The sequence below is a fragment of the Gopherus flavomarginatus genome, chromosome 6 (assembly GCF_025201925.1).
Source record: "Gopherus flavomarginatus isolate rGopFla2 chromosome 6, rGopFla2.mat.asm, whole genome shotgun sequence".
Taxonomy (NCBI): Eukaryota; Metazoa; Chordata; order Testudines; family Testudinidae; genus Gopherus; species Gopherus flavomarginatus.
This window is the reverse complement of record NC_066622.1, coordinates 132,826,251-132,846,028: the sequence shown is the minus strand read 5'-3', so window position 1 is coordinate 132,846,028 and position 19,778 is coordinate 132,826,251. Positions and strand designations below refer to the sequence as shown.

Here is a 19,778-nt window from a genome sequence, read left to right as displayed (position 1 = left end):
CTGGATGGAAGCCAGTGTAAAATTCCCTTGCTAATTAAATTCGACTGAATATTTCCTTCACTTGAAGACTCAGATGTAGCTCTTGTTTGTCAAATCCCTTTCAGCCAAATAACCACTCAACTAATTTTAAATTAAATATCTTATTCAGGATTTGAAAGCATTCTTCCTCCCGAGGAAGTCGTAATTGAATCGTATTACAGTATCCTTTGGGAAAATGTTCCTGACCCTGCTGGCTGGCAAAGTAACATTCGTTTAAGGGAAAGTTGCTGGCTTGAAAGTCTTGGAACATGGCATCCTCCATTTATCTGCACAATAGAAACCCAAGCACTGTAACTTTATTCCACATCATCAAAGCAATATACCTGGACCCTGCCTTGGAAGGTCAGAGTCCATGGTTCATTCAGTCGCTCACTTCCTGTGGTGACATCATTCGTGGCAGACAATGGTGATCTGGAGATCCACACAGAGGTAAACAGGAAACTGGCTGAAACTATTTTGAGACCACTTATTTTGCAAAGATCAGCAAAGCAGTTCATATAGTGCACTAGCAGCTAGGATCCAGCTTCAAAATGATGACCTAGAGCAGGAATTTTCTATAGCCTATTATAGATTCATAGCTTTTCAAGGCAGACAGGACTGTTATGATCATCTAGTCCAGTGTTTCTCAGACTGGGGTTGCCGCTTGTGTAGGGAAAGCCCCTGGTGGGCTGGGACAATTTGTTTACCTGCCCCTTCCGCAGGTCTGGCTGATCGCGGCTCCCACTGCCCGCAGTTTGCCGCTGCAGGCCAAAGGGGGCTGCTGGAAGCGGCGGCCAGTAAGTCCCTCGGCCTATGCCAATGAAGTTATACTGCTATCATAAGTAACCCCTGTCCTGATCAGCCCCAGAGAGCAGTTCACCACAAGAGCTCAGCTCCTGGAGCAAATCTCTCACACTGTTTGAGAGTGTTCAGATCTGAAGTTCAGGGTCAGCCCATTGTTGAGACCCCAGACCACGAAAGTTGAGATACAGATCTAGAGCTAAACTACCCCAGCTTTGGGGGTGTTTGAACCAAGGTACAGATTTAGGCTTCCCTCTATTTGCCACACGGTTACCAAGTACTGAGTGTACATAGCACCTTCCTTCTCCAAAAGGTGTAAAGATGGCAAAACTGTGAGGCACTGCGAGGGAAAGTGCCCAATGTCACAGTGGAAATAAATGTCAGAGATGGAATTAGAATTCCAGGCTCTCGATTAGACTCCTAGACCAACAGCTCTCCAAATTTTCTCATGTTTTGGACAATGTCCATGGAGCTATCCTCAAATTCGTACCCACATGCCTCAGTGTGGAGAACCCACTTGCTTTCTACTAGGTCCAAATATCAAGTGAAAACAGGCTGAGCTCTGCCTCTGGTGCTGCACTACGTCCTCCAATGGGAGATGGGTGGGCAGCTGGGGGAGAGGGGTGGGATTTCCTGCCATATTCCTGGCCTACCAAGGCTGTAGGATCCAGCTTCTCCTCTCTGCCCACTAATCAATCAGAGCTTGTGGGAAGCAGAGCTGGCTGTTTCACATGCCTGCCACGTGAAGTGGGGCTCCATACTTTCAAAGACAGCAATGTGTTTGTGGCCCTCTTCCGCCTTCCCCATCTGCTTTCTTGCTATGACTCTAATATGTGACAGCATATGAAAAAGGAACAATCAGGGCACTATTAAGGGAGGTAAGATGATGATAAACTCATTTTATTGTGATGTATGTGGCTACTTAGTTCCACCTCCCTCATTTGGTGTCTATAGAATTCTATAAGCCAAATCTTCAGCTGATGTAAACTGGCAGAACTGCACTGACTTCAGAAGGGCTTCACCAATTTACATTAGCTGAGAATCCGGCTGTAGAGCTAGGTCATACTGTCTCCTGGATGTCTGCAGCCACCACGGCTTTCACTTCTCTTGACAATTTTTATTCTGTCCTCCTGTGTGTTTGCTACCATTGTCGAATGTTGGTGTCACCTGACCAGGGTTGAACTTATGATCGGGAGACACCCGACAGGGAGCAGCCAGGCAGGGTGCAGAGAGGACAATGGCTTTATCTTTGGTTGACTGATCATGAAAGCCTTTGGGAAACCATAGAAGTGCCTTGAACAGTGTTTTGGTTATCTGCAACTCTACCATGGACCATCAATGGATGGGCCATCAATGATTCATGAAATGCAGTTTGTTGTTTTTGAAGCTTTTCCTAAAATTAACACAGTTTGCACATTTCTCTTCCTTCCTTCCTTCCTTCCTTCCTTCCTTCCTCTGGGATAACTGAATATTATATTTGAGAACCAGTTCTCCAGACCATACCTACACTCTTCAAATAGCATCCTGCATTGCTTGCACTTCCTTATTTTGTGTGGTGAGTGAATGGTAACCTTCTAGATCATAATTCATTTCCTTTATTCTTTGCCTCTTGCACAAGTCAGCATCTTGCCAAAAGAAAACTCAGTGTGCCTGAGACAGAAGACAAGTCTCCTGCATCCAAAGAGGAATAAATCTCTTCCCTGTTGATTTTGCTATGCACCAGAGTTCTGTACTTGCTTTGGGGGCAGTCCTGACGGTCATGGTGATGTGTGCAGACAAAGAGTAGGTCTCCAGAGTGATATTGCTTTAATCACTTCAATGAGTAAGAAAATCATGCTGCAGTAAGTTGTCATATCAGCAGCTCAAGAGTGAAAATCAGTGAAGCTAAACTTAGTACAGGGGAAGATACTGCTCCTTTATGCAAGAACTTTTCTAATCTAACGCCTAGTTTTTCAAAGTTAGCATCTAATTAGGCTACTCAGTCACGACAACTAAATGAGAAGTAAATGAGTCACTGACCCAGGCATGTTGAATCATGCATTGCCCCATGGGAAAGAAGAAGGGAGATTTTCATATGTTATAATATATTGAGTGATCTGGAGCAAGTCAACATGAAAGATGAGAAATTATATAAAGAAATCTCCCTGGAAGGATTCAATCCTGCAGGGATACAGAGCAGGCCTGGGTATAGAAGCTGCCAGTCATATTGAGGATGGTCTCTGCTTGCTCCTGCTTCAGCAAGATGGATAATCCATCTTGCTCAGCAAACCATGAGGATCTGCTAAATTATAGCAGGGCTGCTAAAGTGGCCATCAATCTCGGTGGTGACCTGCCCATCCCAGCGTCTCCTCTTGTAGGCAATAATTACTTTAATGTTTCAGAATGAGAGGGAGAGCTCAGTGGTTTAGTAGGCCAGTGCTCAAACCACTGAGCTTGTTGGCCCAAGCCATGTGTCAAGTGTGTGGCTGCACACAAGGTCTCAGAAAACTTAGAGGCTCACAGGAGAAATAAACAGCGTCCAGTGCTCTGTTTGGCGCCTTAGGGACTGTGCTCAGCAATGCAGCTGTACATTGCCCCTCACTGAAGACTAGGGCTCTTGAGTTACTTGGCATTCAGATCAATGCCAAGTATCGCTGTCCGGGCTTTCCCTGCCTAAGAACAGAAAGGGATGAGGCAGCACAACTGTAATTGCTGCATAAAGAAATACTGGTGTCCGTTAGCTAGTGGGCCCACCCCAAAGCTCGGTGATAGCTCACATCCAGGGCTCCTTGTCATTCCATCGTGGTCGGCTTCAGCATTCACCCCGTCTGTGGATCAGCACGTTGGGTACTGGGGTTTTGGTTCAGCACCATTTCAAACATTAGGATCAAAGTGCGCTAAGCCTCTGGAAGGAAGGATGGTCTAGCTTGTGGCTAAGGCACTGGTTCCAATGCAGAAAATCTGTGTGGAATTCCTGACTCTGTCACCACCATCCTGGTTGTCCTTTGGCAGGGCCAGCTCTAGGCCCAGCTCTCTGGTGGGGCCTATAGCCTCCACGACAATACAACTAAAGTTTTGAATTCTAGCAATGCAAACACATGGCTCAAATCATTCCGCTAGGTCCTGCTGACAGGCACCGGATAACTGCGTTGTCGTCCCAACAGAAAAGGAAACACTAGCGTGAGAGCGTCACGTGAAATATGTATAATGGTTGTGGGCTTGGTGTGTGAGAACACTTCGATCTTACCAAGCAGAAAAGAATTTGACAGAAGTCTTTTCTTATGGGTAGCAGGGCAGGATTTGGCCCAGCACTCAAATCTCAAGGGATCTATGAAGTGTTATTCATTCAGATGCTTTGTTATTCTGTTTCATGAGGCAAAGCAGCAACAGCAGCTCATTAGCTGAAGAAAGGGAACCCATTCTTTGCGTGTGTGTTTTACACCATGTAGCATGTGGCTTGTAACCGTGGGCAATGTTCTAAACACCAAATGGCATGAGAGCTACTCATAATGAAGGGATAATATTCCACCCATTCACTTAGTGGTAGCAGCATGCTGATTAAAATGCTAATCACTGATTATGATCTGTGGGGAGCAGCCTGACTGCACCTCTCAGCAATTCTCGGTATGTGAACTGAGCGGTTTCTTTGGGGGGGTCATTGGATGATCTTGTCTCACATCCCCAAAGCACTTAAGCAAGTACTTAAGACCATTCCTGTCGACCAAAGCATTTAAGTCAATTAGATGTAGGCATAGCCAAAGTTAAGCAAGTGTGAAATTCCCAGATCCTCAAAGGTGCCTAACTCTCATAGATTTAATTGATTTCAGTAGGTGCCTAAGTATCTATGAGGATCTGGGCCCAAGCGCATTATTGACTAGGGATGGAGAGGCTGAATTAAGGGCAATTACACAGTCATTGTATCCATCCCCACAGGACTCTGGGTATGGGAGTTTGGAAGGCTCAAGATCATCCTTAGAAAATATTTTCTCCTACGGTTTAAGTGCATCTTTCCCTCCCTGCTTTTTTTGACCTACGGATGTTTATTTCCCTCATTCCCACTAGATGCAATAATATCCTCATACAGTCAAAGAATTCTGACTGATGATTATTTGTACTGATGCAGCCTCTAGGAGCCCCATTCCTGGACTGGGACCTCTTTGTGCTAGGCACGGGGCAAACACAGAAGAGTTTACAAGTAGAGAAATCTGAAGTAGATCTTAAGAGACTTTCCATGCCCTGCTGCCCCTATTCAGCTAAAACATCTGTCCATTTCACTAGGTGTCAGATCACACTTGAGCTAGGCCAGGGGTGGGCAAACTTTTTGGCCTGAGGGCCACATCGGGGTTCTGAAACTGTATGAAGGGCTGGGTAGGGAAAGCTGTGCCTCTCCATTAGCTGGGCCCCCCGGCCCCATCCACCCCCTCCCACTTCCCACCACCTGACTACCTGCCTCAGTACCTCTGACCCAGCCAACGCCCCCTGCTCCTTATCCCGACTACCCCCCCAACCCTCCCTTTAACTGCCCCCCAGGACTCCACCCTCTATCAAACTGCACTGCACCCTGTCCCTTGACTGCCCTGACCCCTATCCACACCCTCAACCCCCTGACAGGCCCCCTGGGATGCCCACGCCTATCTGACCACCCCGATCCCTAGCCACACCCCCATCCCCTGCAGACCCGCCAGGGACTCCCACACCTTTGCAACCCTCCCAGTCCCCTGACCATCCCCCCAAATCTCCGCCTCCTCGTCCCCTGACTGCCCTCCAGGACCCTTTGCCACGCTGCCTGGCAGGAGCTTGCAGCTCTGCTGTCCAGAGTGCTGAGGCTGCGGGGAGGGGGGACAGCAGGGGAGGGACCGGGGGCTAGCCTCCCCAGCTGGGAGCTCAAGGGCCGAGCAGGATGGTCCCGTGAGCTGGGTGTGGCCCACTGGCCATAGTTTACCCACCCCTGATCTAGGCACACAAGAATCACATTGCCCGGTGCTCTGTCGGTGGGGGAGTACAGCAGATATTTAACAGCTCAGCAATATCCCACACAAGTTCAGCAGCAGCAGGACACTGTGGCCAATTGAAGCTGGATTTTTGGTAGGCAGAATGTAATTAGCCAAATTGCAGTTTGTCCAGAAAGTTAAAGTTAAACACCCCTCTACGAAGGACATTTATATCAAACTGTTGTTAATTTAACAGTGTGCCCCCTGGGTGGGTTATTGGCAGTGGGGATGAAACCTGGGCCATTTGGGATGTAAAATCTAATCCACTGGTGCCTGAGCTAAAAGGCCCACCTTTCGTAGCACAAAGACTGTACATATGCCTGTAGTTCTGTGGCCTAACCTCTAGAGGAGGACAGTCAGCCAGACAAAACATGAGCTACCAGAGGAAGGATGGTCTAGTGGCTACATCATAGATTGGCAATTAACTTCTTGTGCCTCAGGCAGGATTCTGTGCCCAATGTAGCGACAGACTTCCTTGATGATCGGGCAGTCATCTCAACCTCAGCGTCTCTGTTTTTTCATATTTAAAATGGGGACAATCACAATTCACTTACCTTTCAGGCATATTGCAAGTCTTAATAGATGAATTTTTTGTAAATTGCTTTGAGATCCTCCCCTTATAAGATGCTGCTATTGTAAGCAGCATCCAATAGCAGGGGACAGCGTGGTTGGGGAGAGGGCATTGGGCTGGGACTCAAGAAACCTATTCACAGCTCTGCCACTGGCCTACTTGGAGACCTTGGGCAGATTACTTCACCTGTGTGTGTCTCAGTTTCTCTGCCAAATGAGGATAGTTGTGCTTGTCTCACTTGTAAAGTGCTTTGCCATCTATGGCTGACAAGAGCTAGGAAGAGGTGGTGTCAGGTCGGGGATAGGTTTTCCAACAAAATTCGGCCCTCCCTTGAGATAGGGCCTGTGAGTTAAATGAGCAACAAACACACACAGGCATTCCCTTAGAGACAATCTGTTTAATAAATATGACTGTAAAAGCAATAAACAATAGCAATTGTACAGAACACTACATTATCTTTAACCAAGAAAGAAAATACATCAAAAAAGTCATTTTAAAATCAGCAGTAGTTCCAAGACTATAAGAAAACTTTTTAAGTGGCTTACTATAAAAATAAGTTGGCTAATGCCAGACTTCAAGGGCCAGTTAGAATCCTGGGGGCTATTATACAGTGGCTGCAAGAACAAAACAAAACACCTTTCCCATCTTGCTTAAAGTGGTAGTTGCAAATATAATTGTGAGTGATGTCAATGCCTGTGGCTAATAGAATTATGTATCTCCACAGAAAGGATAACTAGGCAGAGAGGGTGCCCAGTGGGTGAGGGTGGGACTGACCTTTTCTCTGTTGGCATCACCTTTTTTTCAGAGCCATGATCTGTACCCGACTTTTACTCTCTGTATCTGCATGCCCTTTCCGCCCCCAGCTCTTCTGAGGGCTGTGCTTAAAAGCAGCGCTGTTCCTTCGGATCATTTGCATTTCAGCAGACTTTGAACCCAGCACCCTATGGGTCTGAGACTGCACTGGCCTCTCATAGGGACCACTAGGGACCCAGTCCTGAAACCTTTCCTCAGACTGAGCAGATATGGCAGAGCTTTACAAAAGTCCCTGCTGGAAGTGGTGAGCAGACTTACTGTGCCCAGCCAATTACCTTATAGAGGACCAAGAGCCAGGCTAATGGACATACATGGCCAAGCCCTTAACACCCCAGTTAAATATCTGGAATGTGCTTGGTCTAGCTACATGCTGCAGAGTGAGGAACTGCCGCCATGGCACTGGGATTACTGCATATGGAGAGGAAGTGCAGGTAGGCCATGCACTCAGACATATTGCAGCGACACACCTGAGCAAGGAGAGGGCCCTGACAGATTGCCAAGGGGTTGAGGCTAGGGTGGAGCCAGGATGGGCTATGGGCTAGAGCCACGCCCTTGATCCAGAAGCAGGAAATTCACGCCGCTGAGCAGCAGGGAGTAGGGGTGGAGGTCTGATCCACTGTTGCTGAGTGCCTTCTTGTGCAGTGATTTAGACCATGCAAAGTGGGCATGAAACCATTACCAGAGTGAGCTGGCAGCATCCCCCCCCCTCCCTTTGCATGGGTCTAAATGACAGCACACACGATGGAGAATGAAGTCCAGAAGGGGTAGTGGGAGGCAGCTGGGTTCATGATATTTGCAGGGCAGGACTACAGGCTGTAGAAACTTATCCTGGATCCTGCCATGCTGTGAGATTGGGTGGCCTGCATGGGGGCTGCCTCTGGATCATGCCACTTGGGCAGATGCCTCAATGTGAATGGGCAAAACAGTTTTTTTTAAAGAAAGCATCTGGCTTTGCAGCTTAGGGGCTGGTTTCCTGGCTTCGTTGCAGGGAGCTACGAGCACTCTCAGGCGGCAGAACAAAGGATGGAGAAAGTGAAGGTCCAAACGAAGACAAAAACCAAACTGACCTATAAATGGTGCAGTGTCTACTCCTGTGTATTTCTGTGTGACTCATGAAAGTTGGCTGGGGGTAGCTACCCCACCCACAGCCTGCAGTGCTAAAAAAGCAGTTAACTCTAGAGCCAAATACTCTTATTCCCCCACCCCCGACCCTTCAAAAAGACCCCATGCACATTGCTGGCCACTATCATTATGAACGTTCTACAAATAAGAGATTGATCAGAAGAGAGAGGAAAGTGAGCTGTGGGGGAGGGGAAGGGCTACGGGGGCAACAGGTGGTTTCCTTTCTCCCTATTAAAATAGAGCACCTGTACACTGCAATTCCAGCCACGGTCTGGGTATCATGTCCACATGCACAGGATTAAAGCTAAAAACCTTTTGTCGTCTGAAGAATTAAAAAGTCCAAATGCAGTGAGTTTTCTTTTTTTATATATATATATCTATATCTATATACAGATGTACCGGTGTCCTTGGTTCAAACATTTACATAGGTAGGGATTTCTTTTGTGCTTTGAGTCTCAGCAGCTATGGAAATACTTCCTGTGGTAAAGAGAAAAACAAAACAAAAGCAAGAGTTAGCTGAATAATTCAAGTGTTTCCGGAGAATGAAAGATTTTAAAGTGTCTCGCCCTTTGGTGTGAGGATTTCATTGGTCGAGCCTGACACATTCTTCCCAGGAATGTTCTCGTGCCACTTAGAAGGTTGAATGGAACGTCTTGTTCTTCTTTCTGATGAAGATGATTCACTCACGTCGAAGAAAAGAGATAGCGGGAAGGCAGGATGGGGGAAAACTGTGTTTCTACGAGATAATGTATAACACTGACTCATGTACTGGCATCTGCTGTGAAAAGGTGTCGGAGACTTGACAACCCACTGTCTGATTTGTCTTTGCAAAAGAAGGGTTTTCTGCGACAAGGAGCTACTGTGCTTTGGGCTGTGGAGGCATGAGTGGGACCCAACGCCCTCAGCCTTTGGATTTCCTGAACGTACAAGGCATGAATGTTAGTCTCCGTTTGCAGAGGGGAAAAAACTGCTTCAAAACAACCACCACACTGATGAGAAACATCCCGTTATGTCTATTGCTTTGGTTCCCCAAAAGAAAATGCCCTGAAAAAAAATGCTGATCTCCAGAAAGACCTGAGGTTATCACACAGGACTAGTACTGGTGAAAATGAGATTCGCCACCCAAACTTCCTATAGGCTTGGGGAGACAGGTGCCTAAGAACGGGCTTCACAAAAGCCAGCGCCCACTGAGCCTCCCAAGCTAGCCAATAGGAAATGCTGAGGAGAGGGATGTGATCTAAACCTGCGCATCTAATTCAAGGCCGCAGGCAGGCACCAGTCTCAGCCATGAACCCTCTCCTGGAGTTAGGTGCCTATGGCAGATCAGTCCTTTTTCAAGGAAAGCGAAGGAGGCGGTGCCCCCATAGGAGTTCTAGCCCATTGATTACAGGATGTGGGAGAGCCAGGCTCAGTTTCCCCACTCTGCCTGACGTGCAACAGGGGTCTCCCACCTCCCTGGAGAGCGCCCTAACCCTCTGGCTATGGGGTATTCTGGGGCAAGGTGCTCTCAGTCTCTCCTGTTGGAGGTGTCTGGGGCCAGGGTATTGTGGTGGAAGACCCAAATTCAAATCCCTGCTACACATCTGGCCCAGGGAATGGGGGACGGGAGGAATTGAACATAGGTGACTCATGTGAGGGCTGCTCTAACCTCTAGGCTAAACGTTATGGGGGAGGGGGGTGCAACACCACCTCCTCCAGCCATTTTGTGTAGGTTTAGATGTGTTCAGAGCACATCTACCTGACTGGGCCTCAAAGGCAAGACAGGTAGGGGAACGCCATGTCTGTGAATCCTGCTGGGGCTGAGGAGTGTTAGGCTCTGAGCTCCTGGACAGTTGTCAGGACTGTGTTAATGCCTGGCCGCTGAGAATTAGGTGCCTGAGAGACTTTTAATGGCAGAAACCGAGGTGCTTAAGGACTTCAGGAGCCGACAGGGTTAGGCCGCAGTTGGACGTAGTGGTTTTGTGAATGCCCGTGGCAGCTAAAGTGGCACTCGTGTGACCACTGCTGCCTTCCCAGAATACCAGACATTCCACTACTTCACAATGTGCGCTCTTCAAAATGGCAGCCCCCGTCTGATACCAGCCTAAACCACATTCGGTTTTATCTCCATATCGGGGGGAACAAACCAAGAAGAGGACAGTCTGGTTTAAAACCAGACAAAGTACCTGCCCATACCTAAGTCTCCCTTGTGAATACCACCCTATGAATCTTTGTGCTTTATGATCCCCTCACACACAACTCCAGGCCTATTCCTGTCACCAGCGAGCGCCCCTCTGGCTTGCTTGCTCTTCTCGCTGACAGGATTTTAGGGTATGTCTTCACTGCAGCTGGGAGGTGAGAGTCTCAGCTAGACAGACAGCCTTGCTTTTGCTCTGCTCCAGCTAGCAAACTAAAAATAGCTGCGTGGCTACTGTGCCGCTGGAAATGGCTCAGGCTAGCTGCTTGCATCCAGGCTCACCTGATCCCTTGGGTTTGAGCTCAAGCTGCTGCCTGTGTCACAGTGACCACACGGCTGTTTGTTAGCATGCTAGCTCGAGTGGTTTGTCTGGGCTGGGAGGCACACCTCCTGGTTGGGAGCGTAGTCATATCTAGAGGGGCTTATTGGGTCGTTACTTTATGATAATGTATTAATCCTTCCCGTTCTGCAACCCCATAGACCTCCACAGGGTTCCACAAAGTCTCAGCTGGGGCAATATTTAAAATGCATTTGTGGTACATTAGTTATACAGCAGCCAACAGCACACGATGGACCTGGGAAATATCATGGCAAAATTCTGACTCACGCAAGAGACACAAGCTGCTCTAGCTAGACCTAGTAACGCTGGATGGCTACATCCCCAGCTGCTCCCCAGCACACCTGTAGAGGAAACGCATAGGTGGCCTGTTGCTGCCTGTCCTCCTCCTTGATCCTGGGGTGGGTCAAACCGGCCCCCAGCACAAGACAGAGCAGCCTAAGTGCTGCCCTGAATTGAGTCAGCTCCCAGGTCACTGGCCAGAATCACATTTCCTCTCTCCTTAATCGCTGTGGGGTGCCCCCTATGTGAGGCCGCCTTCAAATAAAGGTTCCCATTCACTAGGGGAAGCCTCAGTTGGTGCCTCAGATCAGTTTTAAATTCCCTTTTGCCCACAGGTCCATGCTCTGTTAAAACATAACTCGTCTGTGCTCAAGGCCAGGCAGCTACAAATGGATGCTTCCCTAAAACTGGGGCCCATTCTCTAGCCCTTAGTCACAAGAGTCATTCTCAGTCATACAAGGCCTCTCAGGGACCTCAGTGGGTCCACTCCTAAGGCCAAGGATTGCAGAAGGGTCACTTTACAAGCCACAGACAACAATGCTCAGAATATCTGTAGACACCTACTTCAGCAGAAACTGTCAACCTCACCCCATCAGCAAAGGGAAGAGTTCAATTTAAATTCTTCCCACATTCATCTAGGCCCCCAGTTCAGCAAAGTACTTAAGCATGGCCCTATGTCCTTTTTCCTCAGTGAGACGTACGCATGTAAGCTGAACACTTGCACAAGTACTTCGCTGAACGGGAATGAATTTGAGCACATCCTGAGTCACGGCCACAAATCTTTCCCTTAACTATTTTCTATAGGTGCCGATTTCGAGTCGTATTCTTATATCCCATTACACCGGTGCTACTGCATTGAAGTTACTAGGGATTGCACCAGAGTAACTGAGAGATGGATAGTCCTCCTGTGTTTATTATGGTTCTAATTAAAGCCTGTTTGTACATTCCCAACATCACCAGTCAACAATCACTGCTGTTTATTCCCCCTCTGAGAGAAGTCTGCTTGATGGCGAACCCTGCTGTCCAATACTGAGATCCATATTTTGCTCTGCTGCCCAAGAGGCCGACTGTGGTGATTTCACGGTTTGCCCGGCCATTAGGAGTAGCTCATGTGCCATGGTACCAAACACATCATTTCAGGCTGAGCTTTTAAGCTGTACTTACCGAGCTTCTCTCCTGCCCCCGTGTACCGGAAAAAGGGGACCTTCTTTTATGCGTTCAATCTAGTGCTTACCCCAAAATTACATAGGTGCCAGAAACGCGATGACATTTCTCTGACAGCACATGTTAGCGATGAAATGATTACAGAGTTTTTCGGGAGGAGAGAGACTACACAGAAAACTACATGGCCAAAGACTCAGGTTGTTAAATTTCTTTTTCATCATAGGGAGGTGGAGGGGAGGAGGAGTTAGCTTGGTGGCTTTGAGAGATGTTAACACAGCAGTAGAGGGTAAGGGTGGTGGGAAGGTTCAGAATAAGTCTAGCCAATTAGAACTCAGAATCTAACCAGCGGCTGGCTGCTGGAAGTTATTTACCTATGGGCCGGGTATCCAACTTCTCATCTACTAGTTGCTCAGGGCTCATCAGTTCACTTTGAGGGATATTAGGCATGCTTTCCCTTTGACTGACTGGACTGACCATCTCTTGATCTTTCTCATTCTGCATCTGTGCATAAACATTAATGCCCGGAATCTTCCTAAAACATTAACAGAAACCATCATTGCTGTGTACGCTATGGATCACGTTACGTCATACTTGTTAGACCTGAGTCTGTAGACAACGGGGGCGGGGGGAGAGGAAGGTCATACCTTTTGAACTTGTAAATTACAAAAACGGCTAATCCCACAAACACCACAGATAGCAGCATCAGCATGGCCGAACCACTGTGACTGGGCGTGAGGTCCACCAGGGGAACTACAAGAGAGGAGATCTTTAGAATAGCCACACAGCATGGATTGGAATTAACGTTCTAAACAGATACTGTTCCCTAGCCATGTACCTTTGTAGTGATATCTGTCTAACCACCACTCCATGGTCTCTCCAGAGCATATTCCCATCAGGTGTAAGGATCACCTCCTAGAGGCAATCAATTGTTGGAAGAGTAGCTATTCCTATGGCTTCCTACAGAGCAGTGGCTCTCAAACTTTTTTTTCCTGTGACCCCTTTCACATAGCAAGTCTCTGAGTGCAACCCCCCTTATAAATTAAAAACCTTTCTTAATATATTTAACACCATTATAAATGCTGGAGGCAAAATGGGGTTTGGGGTGGAGGTTGACAGCTTGTGATCCCCCCCCCATGTAATAATGTTGCAACCGCCTGAGGGGTTCCGACTCCGTTTGAGAACCCCTGCTATAGAGTTCTGGTCAACCGTGACATACAGATCCACACGAACAGGCTGCTGATTTGTATTGGACACCGGAGTGGTTGAAGAGGGAAGTGCCAGCTGTATTCTATAGGAGTAAACAATATTGGCAGCCAAAATAATGTGTTGATCTTGTGCTTTGTGCTCAGTTGTGTTAATTATCTGGATGGATCCTGGCTTTCCCACTCTGACGGAGCCTTGGCATCTCTGCTCTGTGATGGTGGTCACTCCTTCCACACCCTATGCTCTAAGGAGAGTGGTGGGAGTGATGTAGGACATCTTTCCCCATTCCTAACCTCTGCCTTCCTCCCTTTCCCCTGTTGTACACTCTCCTCTCCCTTATTTCTCTCCCCACCTTCTACCATCCTCCATCGGGTGAGGTTTCCATGGGATGGAAGCATGTAGGTACAAGAAAATAAAGGCGTGTACTCTCAGTGCCTCTCCCTCAAGCCTCAGGCAACTCTTGATAACACCCCTTACATGATGTGTGTGTAAGACAACACAAGCATCCTGATGCTGATGTGATGGCTACTCCAAGAATAAATGACAAATTACACCAAATCAGTGACGGACACACACAGTCACTCATATATGCACACACAAAACAGAGGCACATGTGCATGAGCGGGCACGCACGCACGCACGCACAGACACAGAGTCGTGCAGACACGCAATCACATGCACACTGTTACGTAAATAAAGCAGTCACACTGTAGTCAGACCAGACACACAACATACACAAATGAACACATGACTTTCTCTAGCTGTTGTATGTAATCATTTGCATCCAGCAGACACATACACAATAAACAGAGGCAACAAACATGTGCAGCAGTTGCTCAAATACACATAACCACACTAGCGCATGCTTATGCACATACTCTGAAACACAACTCGTGCACGCACACACACACTGAGCAGTCACACACAGCCAGATAAAATACAGAGAAATCTCTGTTTCGGCCGCTATCTAAAGACGGCTAAGTGAAACATTCCGCTTTGATGTTCTGGCTTCAGGAAAATCACTCCCATGAAGGATAAGCATAATTATTAAACAATACTTAATTGTAAACACCTTTTGTCTTCTGAGGCTGTCTCATTCTTTTGTGGGTCTGCATCTCTGGGTGATGACAAAGTGGCTCTCTGACTAGTTAAGTTCAGTGTCGCTCAACGTTCTTGTTATAATGCTGGGATTAGAGCCGGGTTACCAACAGCCCTTCTACTGCCGGGCACAGAATATTGGTATATATTAGTTTGCCTCACATATGTGGGTTGTTTTGTTTTGTTCTTGGCTGAGCCGTAGGAAGGAATGTGATGAATGGGCTGCAGCCTGTTGTCCAGAATCACCACAAATTAATCCTTCTCCTGGTTAGGCCTAAGCAACAGAGCCACAGGTGCAGAAATGCTGAGACCTCCAGTGGTCATTATTCATCTTCATGAGGAGTAACATGTGGGCAAGGCAGAGCTGAACACTCAGGCAGAGTGAGTGCTGACAATACCACCGAGGCTCCAATACAAGCACGAAGAAGCAGCTGTGTGGGCGTACACGTACGCCATCAATCCTGTGCATCATTACAGATGATTAACAGTACTGCAGATGGGTGAATGGTATTACAGAGGACTAGCTGGTGCAGTTGCAGGAGCACCCTGAGGCTTTCACTTGTGGCTATCAGCCGTCAGACCTGGCTCAGGTCACAAGTGTGAATGATTTCGGTGGTACTGTCTTCATCTCAGGGGCATCCACCAAAGGGACAAAAGCCCACCAGAATTGCTAGCGTACTATTGCTGCAGGGCTGTATGTATATATGCCTAGCACCCTATCGATAGATCACAGTCCTACTCTAGGAGGGTTTTAAAGGTCTAAAACAAAATTCAAAACAGGTGGCAGCCTTCATTGCTTGACTGTGGCAAGAATAGTGCACATTTGGATGGACGTCTATTGGGATAGCTGTGTGGAGAGGATAGATTTCCTTGGGCCTGCCAGCATGACACCTCCCTGGATCTCTTAGGTTTGAGATTTTGACTCTGGTGCTAGATTCTCTGAATCATTTCCAGGCTTCCCACCCTTCTCTAACTCTGGCTTTTTCTGATCAACATCTCATCTGGCCACCAGAATTAGTTCACTGCTTCCTTTTCAACCCAGTCAGCACTGTCCATTTGCTGGTCCTGTCCATGTGCTGGATCAGAAAGAAGGCCCGAGTCAGTTTAAACATAGCCTTTGTTGGTCTTTGGGAAATCCACTTTCAATCAGGATATGCAAGTTTCCCCAGTGGATGGTACCTTTCTGGAAGTGTTTATAACCGGAGTGATTCTCCTGAATCACCCCCACACTGTTCTTTGTTCCTGGCGGAGCTGTGGCAACCTTCATTCCCTCCGGAGTTGCGTACAGTCCCTGGCGTACAGTGATGCATCAACCATTCATACACTTCATACAACATGGTCCCCAGAGATATTGTATGCAGTTGCACTAGCTGCCACTAATCACTAATAAAACTTGGGGGTATGATGAATAAATGTAGGCTTGTGTGGCACTGTAATGTATGCCCCTTCACCAGAGTTATGAATGCTTACTACAAATATAAAGTATTCCAAGTACGATGGCTGGTAGATCCAACTGTGCTGCTAGCAAGGAACCTACAGTAGATTTTGCCACTCAACAACGGGCAAGACTTTGAGGGGGTGAACACTGACCTGCTGATAAATGGGCCGCATGGACCAGGACTCGAACCCCAGGCTTCAACTCAAACTGTACCAAGTTTTGGTTCAGTTTGTGGATCAATATTTCTGAAATCTGAAAGAAACGGGGGAAAAAAAAGGTTAGTAAATTGTATGTGGTCATGGCTATAGAGAAATCACGGCGAGTCAACAGAGATTCACTGTATCTTCTAAAGAAAAAAGGAACAGCAGATGGGTACAGCTCTCAGGACAGTACAGATATTTATGTGCTACCAGTAGCGACTGATACTAACTAGTTACATGAGTATCCTTACTCAGAGAGGTAATCCCATTGACATCAAAGAGACTGCTCACGTGAGTATTAGTACTCATGTACTTAAGCGTTTGCAATACCAACCCAAGAATTGCAAATAAATGCCCTGCAGTAGCCGCACATGCAAAGCTAAAAGAAAAAAGGAAAAGATAAAAATCAGTGGATCAAATGTAATGGTCTATGCTATGCAGGAGGTCAGACTAGAGCTTCATGATAGTCCTTTTAACTTCAGCATTTATGAATCAACCTATAGATCCACCAGATAAGGGTTCCTCGCACTCCAGGGAACAAGACAGAGAACAGATGCTACTCCAGGATTTGAGCACCACTCTGCTGGCATGGAGCCCATCCAGGACTAATGCCTGTAGAGCAGGGGAATCAGGCTTCGGCGTGAACTCTATTTGAAGATTGCTTTCCTCAACCACAGCGAGGCAGGTTTTCCTTTTCAGGATGCTCTTGATGATGTACACAGTAACTCTTTCTCTAGAATATATTATTACTTTTTGTATTCAAGTAGTTCCTGAAGGCTCTCAACTGAGATCAGGGCCACATCTTGTTAGGCGCTTTACATACCCATAATAAGTGATTAGACACTGCCACAAAGAGTTTACAGTCTAAACAGACAGGGCAGAGAGGATGAAAGTATCAAACATGTAAATCAGGGGTAGGCAACCTATGGCACGCATGCCAAAGGCGGCACATGAGCTGATTTTCAGAGGCACTCACACTGCCCGGGTCCTGGCCACCAGTCCGGGGGGCTCTGCATTTTAATTTAATTTTAAAAGAAGCTTCTTAAACATTTTAAAAACCTTATTTACTTAACATACAATAGTTTAGTTATATATTAGAGACTTATAGAAAAAGACCTTCTAAAAACATTAAAAAGTATTACTGGCACGTGAAACCTTAAATTAGAGTGAATGTATGAAAACTCAGCACAGCACTTCTGAAAGGCTGCTGACCCCTGATGTAAATGATGTATAGGCTTTTGCAGTATGTTCTGTTTGGATACTTACAGCCTCAATTTGTCCAGTTATTTCATCCATCCTATCAGTTCTCAGGGTAGTGAACAATTTTCCACTTTTTTAACATGCACAAGATTAGTGGGGGATGGGGTGTTTTGGGGGAGAGGTGGTTGGAAAGCTTGAAAATAACCCAACAGGACAGTGTTGGGTTTTTACAGCCAAGTGAAATTTGGGAAGGGCTATACACTTGTGCCCACTATTTAATCTAATTTGCTTTAAATAAATTTTTATCCCTTTTCAAAGACTAACAAAAATTCTCAGGGAAACATACATGCCCATCGTTTTTAGACTATCTTTGTTGCGTTCCTGATTTTTCTCAAATTAGGCTATTTCAGTAAAGCTATGGAGATGCAGTTAGGTGTTCTTTGACTATCACTCATCATGGTTGGAGATTGATCGGTTTGGGTTTTATTTTTAACATTCTTCCTGATTTTTGTCAATACTGTTGGATCCTACATTTCATTTTGGCCCCTGCTCACTTGACTCGGCGCCCTTGATCCAGTATATATTTGGCAACAACTGACGATAGGCCTTTTATTTTTAAAGATCTATCTCATTTATACTTTTCAAATCTTGTTAGTGGTACCAAAACATGTCGTAAATATATTTCTCTTGAGAGGAAGAATAAATAACATTAGCGTGTCAAGATGCAGCTGCCGATGCTGTGGATGTGATTGAATTGCTTAGCTCTGAACTGTGTGGTTAGAGAGGAGATGCACCCCGGTACGCGAATGGAGCACAAGCTACACCAGTCTTTAAGCACTCAAGTAGGCTAGTCCTCAGAGCCTGACAGCTACAAGGGACACCACATCCCCTCAAAAGGAGGGACAGATATTGATGGAAATGATCTAAAACCATGGACATTAATGGCTTGCGGCAGTAACAGACATAGCATCAGCCAAGCTCCAACTAGCCCCATCTGTGACCTAGTAGCCATCTTCATATCCTTGTAAGGTTGTTCTTTGTCCTTTGCAACTTGAGCCCAGGTCCTAGGCAGGGATTGACCGTGGTATCGTTTTCATGCAAGCTGCAGCAAATAGCATAACAAGCCTGTTACGTTATTTCTGGTGCAGAGCACCCAGCAGTGCTGAGTGGGAAGGGAGGTGGTGGAGATGGGAATTGTGCAAGTCTCAGTCCAGCTAAAGACACATGTAATGTGCAACCACTATGGCTGATCAGCATGGATCAGCTCAGGCATGAGAATGCCCGATATGAGAGTGCCCCAGAGTGTTTGCCTGGCACAAGCACAGTCCAGAAGCATTAAAATCCCACTTGTCCTGCTGCGCACACTGGATAACACTGAATTCCTGTATAAAAGCAGCTCTATTCCTGCAGAATAATCAAAGCATTATGAGTCCAGGGCTGTTGTGAAAGCCTCAGGGCACACAAGCGATATGAGCAGCCAAGCACAACCTCTTCTCCTCTTCTCCTTACAACCACAGTGATGATAATTGCTTCCATGGGCATTCAGAGGTCACCTGAACAAGGTTTTCTTAGCCAGACTTCTGATTTGTGGATCCTGCAGGTGTCGGCTTTGATTCCTCAGCTATTGCTGCCTGCCCTCGTTTTTGTTCTTGCCCATCCCGCAGTGCAGATCAGAGCTGGAGACTGTTAGAGCATTGCATAGGGCAGTGTGATCTTATGGCACATCTTTGTTGTCCACCTTCCAAACACAGAGGGGTAAGGGGAGCACGGAGACCTGCCATCTGTCCCAAGGACATCCCTCTTTTTTGAAGCAGGCACGGCTCTGTTTTTGGTTTCAGTGCATAACAAGTCCACTGCACTCACTGAGGCAGCATGAAAGCACCCATGGTCTGAGTTCAGGTGATTAGCCTGAGCCTCTTCCCTTGCTACAACATCCACATTGGTAGTGTTAATGCACTAGCCTGAATCTGTGTGTCCGTGCTGGGAACCACACCTCCCAGATGCAGTGCAGACATACTCAGAAGATAATCCCTATCCACCGCGCTGCTTTCTTCTTTGGCGCAATTCAGTGGCAGGTCCTTCCCTCCGAAAGGGACCGAGGGACCCACCACCGAATTGCTGCCAAAAAGCCCAACGTGTCGCCCCTTCCCCTTGACCACCCCAAGCACCTGCTTGCTGAGCTGGTGCCGGCCCTGGAGATAGGATGGACAGGGATGGCAGGAATGAAGAAGTTAGTAGGAGTAAAGAGGAGAGGAAGGGAGGAGAAAAGGGACAGTCATAGCTCATCACCCCCCTTAGCCCTCAACAGCAGGCTGGGCTTTGTAGGCATTGCAGCAAAGGTGAGTCTTAAGAAATCATCTGTATTCCAGGAATGCTGGGTAAATG

At 47.0% G+C, this 19,778-nt stretch overlaps 1 protein-coding gene across 4 annotated transcripts in view; it reads right to left on the bottom strand.

Moving 5' to 3' along the window:
* LOC127053391 (VPS10 domain-containing receptor SorCS1-like) overlaps positions 1-19,778 on the bottom strand; it is a 481,836-nt gene that overhangs the window by 48,125 nt on the left and 413,933 nt on the right. For 2 of the 4 annotated variants that reach the window (XM_050957982.1, XM_050957984.1), the window contains 4 exons: positions 16,146-16,245; positions 12,899-13,004; positions 12,626-12,786; positions 6,766-8,772 (listed from right to left, as the gene is read on the bottom strand). In XM_050957982.1, the coding sequence (XP_050813939.1) occupies positions 8,708-8,772; positions 12,626-12,786; positions 12,899-13,004; positions 16,146-16,245 (432 nt within the window). In that variant the 3' untranslated portion in view covers positions 6,766-8,707. Of the gene's footprint in view, positions 1-6,765; positions 8,773-12,625; positions 12,787-12,898; positions 13,005-16,145; positions 16,246-19,778 lie in introns of those variants that run through there. The other 2 variants (XR_007775021.1, XM_050957983.1) reach the window with 2 other exon arrangements.